General features: G+C 46.5%; 1 protein-coding gene across 1 annotated transcript; it reads right to left on the reverse strand.

Annotated features, from left to right (window-relative positions):
- Positions 1-30: 30 nt before the first annotated feature.
- On the reverse strand, positions 31-6,641 carry APOF (apolipoprotein F). Its single transcript, XM_069491240.1, has 4 exons — positions 5,955-6,641; positions 1,278-1,467; positions 800-1,053; positions 31-727 (listed from the first exon to the last, which is right to left on the reverse strand). Exons 1-4 carry the CDS (start codon positions 6,639-6,641, stop codon positions 77-79), a joined length of 1,782 nt encoding a protein of 593 aa, XP_069347341.1. The 3' UTR covers positions 31-76.
- Positions 6,642-7,327: the final 686 nt, after the last annotated feature.

Here is a 7,327-nt window from a genome sequence, read left to right on the forward strand (position 1 = left end):
TTTTGAACACACACATACAGCTTGTCAGAATATTATATTTATTCGGTTTTTTTTTTTTTTTGGCTACCACCTTCTTTTATATTCCAAGACTCCCAGCCCCAGGAGCTAAGTCATAGCTCTTGAATAAGGCCCACCCCCAGTAGGGAGCTGAACTTACTACTTCTGACACCAAAGGAGTCATTGTAGTCGTTTCTTCCAAGTCACTGGTATCTGAGGTGCCCACCAAGCCCTCTGTGCTGGTCTCTGGCTGAGGGATGTTTGCCTCTTTCTCATCATGATAATACTGGATCAACTGCTGAACCCCAGCCTTTAATGCAGGTTTAAGTGCAGCACTGATTACTAGACCCGCCGGCCCCCCTGACAGCCCGCTCATGGCCATCAGAAGGTCGTATCCCAGATCTATGGCCCCTTCTTGGCTTCGTTCCTTGGCCTTGTCTGAGCAGTTCTGAGCAGCATAATAGAAAGCTGTGCCCAGGTTGTAGTAAGTTCCCACTCCTGGCAATAGCTGGAGGATACTGTGCACACCTTGTTCTTGCTCATTCTCACAGTTATTGGTGGGGAGGGAGCGTCGGCCCCTGTGTGAGCCTGGTTGCTGACTGGCTAACAGCTGCAGAGCAGCGGCCAGGGCTTCCACTGACACTCCCCTCCCTGTGCTTCTGCCTTTCTGGAGCCTTTGAAGATGGTGGATGAGGACCCGTGTAGCATTCACACCACCCCAGCGGTAGAGCTGAAGCTGCAGGGCTCCGACTTCAGCCTGACAGCCAGCTTGCTCCAGGGCATTCCTTAGGGCCAGGCCTACCAGGAACTTGGGTAGAGGGGCCATGTGGGTGAAGCCAGGCAAGGACTTTGGGAGCATGGTCTGGCAGGACAAGGAGTCTGAAGAGGGTGTCTGGGATCCCAAGGACAAGGGTAGGTACATCAAGACATTTGCCTGCTTTCTATATGAAATGGCATCCACAGGGTGTAGGAGGAGGCAGCAAAGAAGCAGCTCAACTGGTATCATCATGAGTCCGAGGCCACGCATGTTTGGAGCAGAGTTCGGAGCAGAGCACCCTAGAAAGGGAAGAAATCCAAAACATACAAACGATTTTTCTAAGGGCAGTGGTCTGAAGGGAGCTCAAGACTCCTTTCAGGGGACACCTCGTACATCACCTCCTTCCAAGCTTCTGTTTTGTTTAGGTAAAGGCCTAGGAAATAGGAAATGCAACCCAATTGCTCCCACTTGCTCCCATTTACAAGTCACCTGGGACTTCCTCCATTTTTTCCCACCCACTTACCCAAATTATCACAGAGTCCAGTCACTGAGAAGTGAGACTGCCTTGGTAGATTTGGTCGTTCCCCAATACTGTTCTGCCTAGTTCTCTGTCCTATGAGGAAAGGACATATTTGCTTTGCCCTATGATCAGTAAGGGACGTAATCTCTGCAAATATTTGCCCATTTTGTACTGGCTGCTGAAACTTTGTTCCCTTGTCACAAATTCAACCTGAATACCTAAGATCCTGTTCTTTGGCATGTCCTATATGTTTCTGCCACTTTCCCACATTCCCACTCTAAGATCTGTCACCCAGGCTGATATGCAGTGGTACAGTCATAGCTCATGGGACCCTCAAACGCCTGGCCTCAAGTGGTCCTCCTGCCTTAGCGTCCCAAAGTGCTGGGAATACAGGCATGAGCCACCATGCCTGGGTCCCTAGTACATACTAAATGCACAATATTTGATAAGAAATAGAGGCTGGCTGCTGCTAAGTGGAGAGGGGCAAGGCTAACATCAGTCACATGTGTGTTTAAGCACGTGGATGAAATAAAGAGCATATATCTGTGCTAAGTAGTCTCCAACATTTCTAACTACTTACTGTGTCCCATTCTTGAACACAGTCCTGAGAGTGGAGACTTATCACCTATGCGGCATCTGAGGTAAACTTGGATAAATTCCTGAATCATTTTCCACATAAAGCACTTAAGAATAGCTGTGGTCAGCCTAGGCAAAAGTGAGACCCTGTCTTGACAAAAAATCAGCTGGGTGTGGTGTGGTGGCACATGCCTGTAGTCCCAACTACTCAGGAAGCTGAGGCGGGAGAATCGCTTGGGTCCAGGAGTTTGAGGTTGCAGAGAGCTATGATCATGCCACTGCACTCTAGCCAGGGCAAGTGAGACTCTGTCTAAAAAAACAACCAACCAACCAAACAAACAAACAAAAAAACCCCTAAACTAAAAAAATAAAAAAGGAAGTGAGAAAATGATTTTTTTAAATTGTGAGGTTTTTTTTTTTTTTTTTTTTTTTTTAGGTGAAGAAGAAAATAAGTTTTCAGATTGAGTGGGGCTCACAGGGTACCAGAAAATAGATGAATAAAGACCCATACCTACTCTATTGGTCTGCTAGGGCTGCCATAACAGAAAAACCCAGACTGGATGATGGCCTAAACAGCACAAATTTATTTCTCACAGTTTTGGAGGTTGGAAGTACAAGATCAAGGTGTCAGTCAGCAGGTGTGGTTGCTCCTGAGGCCTCTCTCCTCAGATTGCCAATTTCTCATTGTGTTTTCACACGGTCTTTCCTCTATACCCAAACACTCCTGGTGTCTCTTCCTCTTTTTATAAGGACACGGGTCCTATTGGTTCCACCCTTATGACCTCATTTAACCTTCATTATCTCCATAAAGGCTGTATGTCCAAATACAGTCGAACCTTGAACAACACAGGTTTGAACTGTGTGGGTCCACTTATGCATGGATTTTCCTCCATTTCTGCCACCCGTGAAATAGCAAGACCAACCCCTCCTGTTCTTCCTCCTCCTCAGCCTACTCAATGCAAAGACAATGAGGATAAAGACCTTTATGATGATCCACTTCTATCTAATGAATAGTGAATACATTTTCTTAACATTTTCTATTCTCTTACTTTATTGTAAAAATACAGTATTTAATACATATAATATATAAAGTATGTTTTAATAGACTGTTTATATTATTGGTAAGTCTTCTGATCAACAGTGGGCTATTAGTAGTTAAGTTTTGGGGGGCTCAAAAATTATATGTGGATTTTTTGTTCTTTTTTTTGAGACAGTGTCTTGCTCTGTTGCCTGGGCTAGAGTGCCATGGTATCAGCCTAGCTCACAGCAACCTCAAACTCCTGGGCTCATGCGATCCTCTTGCCTCAGCCTCCCAAGTAGCTGGGACTACAGGCACACGCCACCACACCTGGCTAATTTTTTCTATTTTTAGTAGAGATGGTGTCTTGCTCTTGCTGAGGCTGGTCTCGAACTCCTGACCTCAAGCCATCTTCCCGCCTTGGCCTCCCGGAGTGGTAGGATTACAGAGTGACTTTATTTTTAAATGCCAATCCACCTGACTAACCCCGAGTCCAGTAATGCCTCCAAAATGTCTAGTTGATATATTATCCTTTACGTAGAAAACCCTATTCACTATAAGTTTCACCTTTATTTCAAAACAACCCTTGATGCTGTTGCACTGTGATGCCAGCAACATTGTCTCAGCCACCTACACATTCTTTCCAGAGCACGTATACTTTTTCCTCCAGATATTAAGCCTGGGTCTGGGGGTTTGGAGTGTGGTGATCTACTTGTCTTGCAGCCGCCCAAGACCATGCTTCTGTCCATAAGTTGCCCTAATAAATCATCCTATACTGACAAATTAGATTTATCTACTTCATTCTTTGGTTTCTCAGCTTCTTCAGCATTTGGGGGTCACCTTGCATATATGGCCCTTTCACAGAACAGTGCCTAACCCCTTTATATAAAGCACAAGGCTCCCAGGAACAGTATTTAAGCCATGGCCCTTTGAATAAGACCCACAGTGAGGAGGAAGCTCAGTTCATTTCTTCTGAAGCCTTGCCCTCCAAGGCCATGGTTTTTGTTTGTCATCCCTTAGTGACTCATATCTGTGTTGCCCCCTGAGCCTTCATCCCCAATGTCTGGCAGAGGGGTGTTTGCCTCTTTTTCATAGTAATACTGGACTAGCTGCTGAACTCCAGCCTTCGCTGCAGGTTTAAGCACAGAGCTCACCAGGAACCTAAGGGCCCCCCTGACAGCCTCAGCATGATCATCAGAAGTTCATAGTCAGGGTCTTTGGCCCCATCTCTGCCTCATTCCTTGCATATTTCTGACCAGCTGAGTACAAAACTGTGCCTGAGCTTGAGCAGATTGCCACTCCTGGTGACAACTGGACCACATTGTAGACATGCTGCTCCTGCTCATGCTCACAGTCTACAGTGGAGAAGGCACACTTGCTCTCCCTGAATCAGGCTGAACCCTGCCTAGCAGCTAAAGAACAGAGATCAGGGCATCCCCTGGGAAGCTCGTACCTATGCTGCAGTATTTATGGCACCTTGTATCTGGTAAACAACAACAAAAAAGCCTGCATGCTTTCACATCCCCCAGCCTAGAGATACAGCTGTAGGGTTCAGGAATCAGGCTGGTGGCCAGCCTGCTCCAGGACAATCCTCGGTGCCAGGTCTATCAGGATCCCTGGTAGACGGACCAAGTGGGTGAGGCCAGGCAAGGCCTTTGGAAGCAGGGTCTGGCATAACCAAGATTCTACAGAGGGCAGCTGAATCCCCAGAAAGTAGGAAAAAGGCACCAAGGATCTTTATCTGGGTTCCACAAGGTACAGCAGGAGGCAGTAAAAGAGCAGGTCATCCTGGGTCTTAGGTTATACCTAGGTGGACCACACTATGCTAGAATGGAAGACAACACTCAAACTGTTTCTCTTATGTTATGGTCTGATAGGAGCCCAGGGATCAATTAAAGGACATCTCACTCATCAACCTTCAGTTTCTGTTCAAGTTGGGTCCCACAAATGGGAATGGGACTCTACTATTCTTTTTTTTTTTTTTTTTTTTGAGACAGAGTCTGACTCTGTTGCCCGGGCTAGAGTGCCGTGGGGTCAGCCTAGCTCACAGCAACCTCAAACTCCTGGGCTCAAGCAATCCTCCTGCTTCAGCCTCCCAAGTAGCTGGGACTACAGACAAACATCACTACATCTGGCTCATTTTTTCTGTATGTATATTTTAGTTGTCTGTATAATTTCTTTCTATTTTTAGTAGAGACGGGGTCTCGCTCTTGCTCAGGCTGGTCTCAAACTCCTGACCTTGAGCGATCCTCCCACCTCGGCCTCCCAGACTGCTAGGATTACAGGCATGAGCCACCACGCCCGGCCTCAACTATTCTTGGTCTCCCCATTCCAGATCACCAAAGACTTACTCTGCTTCTCTTCCACATAATTATTGGGTCCCAAATTCACACATTCCAGTTAGAAGTGAGACTGCTCTGGTAGGTGTAGACACTCTGCCCCATTCCCTGTCCCATGAGAAGGGGAGATGGTTGCTTTCCCTGATAATTGGTAAGGGATATGATCTCTACAAATATTTGCCCTTTGCTCAAACCTTCAGCCTCAAAAACACATTGCCAATTTCTACATGTCCCGGTCACATGTCCTCTCCAGCTCACAAAAGAGGCCATAGAGACCTAGAATCAAGAGAGATCAGAAAACTGCCTGATACAGAAGCAGTTTTTTATTTTTCTTTTCAGTTAAAAATTAACATAAGCAAGCTACAGCATTCAGTTAGGGAATTAGAAAGTACAAGGAAGATGAATGGGAAAGATTACCTATTATGTCTAGTACATAATAAATCCACAGTATTTGACAACTGAAAGAAAGAGAAATTGGGAAAGAAACGAGCTAGAACATACTAAGAGGGGCAAGGCTGATTCTCATTACATGTCTTTTAGCACTGGGATCAAATGAAGAACATACATCTCTCCCAAGCTATTCTCGACATTTCTAACTACCTACTGTGCCAAGTCCCTGTACACAGGCCTATCAGAGACTTTTGAGAAAGTGAATGTGTCTAAGAGTCCTTGCTATCCAAAATAAGCCTGGAAAGAATTCTTTATCAAATACAGTATAATGCGTTTCAGAATGATTACAATACGCACAAGAAAGTATATTTGATCTTCTAGAGGCATTGTGAGGTTCTCAATTTCGGGGCTTTTCATCAGTCGTTTGCGTACTTCTTCCAAATGCTCCCAAGACTCAACTGTGCACTTCTCGGTGACATTGATGGCAGAAGTCTTGAACTCTGTTATCAGCTCAGAGGAAGGGAGCTTCTCAGCAAATTCAACTATCAGCGCTGCTGTCTCGTAGAGCACCTGCCCGTGCTCGGAGGTACATGCTTCAGGAAGGGTAACTGCGCGCTGGACCCGCCTAAGCTCCCCTGGGGCTTCCCCCAGATCCCTCAGGATGGTGTTGGTATTGCCAATCCCTTCCTCCCCATTGAGCTTTTGACTCTCACGGATGAGGGTTTCCATGGTGTCCTTCCCTCCCATCCTAATGAGCTGAAGCTGCAGAATATGGGCCTCAGTTGGGCAGCCAACCTCCTTCAGGGCCACCCTCAGAGCTAAGCTGGACAGGTACTCAGGCAGAGGGGCTAAGGAGGGGGCTGTGTGCAAGAGATCCTGGCAGGTCCTGGGATCTGGGATAGGGATCTGGCCGGAGAGCATGTTTGATGGATGCCCAGTCTCTGTGAAAGATGGCTGGAAGTTCAGGGCCCCATTCTGGGTATTTCTTGGAAAGGCAGCCACTAGGGACAGCAGGACACAGCAAAGGAGCAGCACAGTCTGCATCACGGTGGGACAGCAGAACAGCCCTGTTGGAAGGAAGAGCAGTGCTCAGGTTGTGAAGTGGGGAAAGGCTCAGGACAAAGAGACAGCAGACCTCTTTGCTAGCTCTGACTTCCTAGTCAGAGCTAGGAAGTGTCTTAGTCCTTAGAAACGTCAATTGCCCTGAGCACATCTCACCCCCACTCTTAAAGGCTGTGGGTGATCCTCACCTGTTCCAGAAAGAAAGAAGCCAGAGGGCGAGATGGTCCAAAACACGTCCTTTGTCTTGGTACTTCCCTAATCTGAATGGATACTTTCCAGATCTCACTTTTTCTCTACCCCAGCTGAAAAAGTTAATGCCTTCTGAAATCAGTGAAGAACATTCACAAATATTTATCCACCTCTTCCTGGCCCAGACTTTGCCCTCCTTACCTTTGCCCCATGCTGACAAACAGGTCTTTTGCTTTTGTGGGTCCTGCTTTTCCTGCCCCACATCCCTGTCACCCTAAGATTTACCCTAGACCTAAACTTAGATCAGGAAAAGCTCCTCTGTATCTTCTGGGGAAGAGGGAAGGGAAAAGGCAGGGATGCTAATAATTTCTGGGTAGGAGACTTGCCATGGTTTGAATGTTTGCCCCCTCCAAAACTCATGTTGAAACTTAATCCCTTATGAGTCAAGGACATCATAAAAAAAAGAAAAAAAAAAAAAA

The sequence above is a fragment of the Eulemur rufifrons genome, chromosome 16, assembly GCF_041146395.1.
Source record: "Eulemur rufifrons isolate Redbay chromosome 16, OSU_ERuf_1, whole genome shotgun sequence".
In the NCBI taxonomy this organism is placed as follows: Eukaryota; Metazoa; Chordata; class Mammalia; order Primates; family Lemuridae; genus Eulemur; species Eulemur rufifrons.

What these genes read in the sequence shown, in the direction of transcription:
- APOF (XM_069491240.1), bottom strand. Translation starts at nt 6,641, where the DNA reads ATGCAGACTGTGCTGCTCCTTTGCTGTGTCCTGCTGTCCCTAGTGGCT. An exon ending in AAGATCAAATATACTTTCTT is followed by an intron (nt 1,468 to 5,954) that starts GTGCGTATTGTA and finishes ATTTGTGACAAG; the next exon opens with GGAACAAAGTTTCAGCAGCC. An exon ending in CCCCTCTACCCAAGTTCCTG is followed by an intron (nt 728 to 799) that starts GTAGGCCTGGCC and finishes CTGCAGCTTCAG; the next exon opens with CTCTACCGCTGGGGTGGTGT.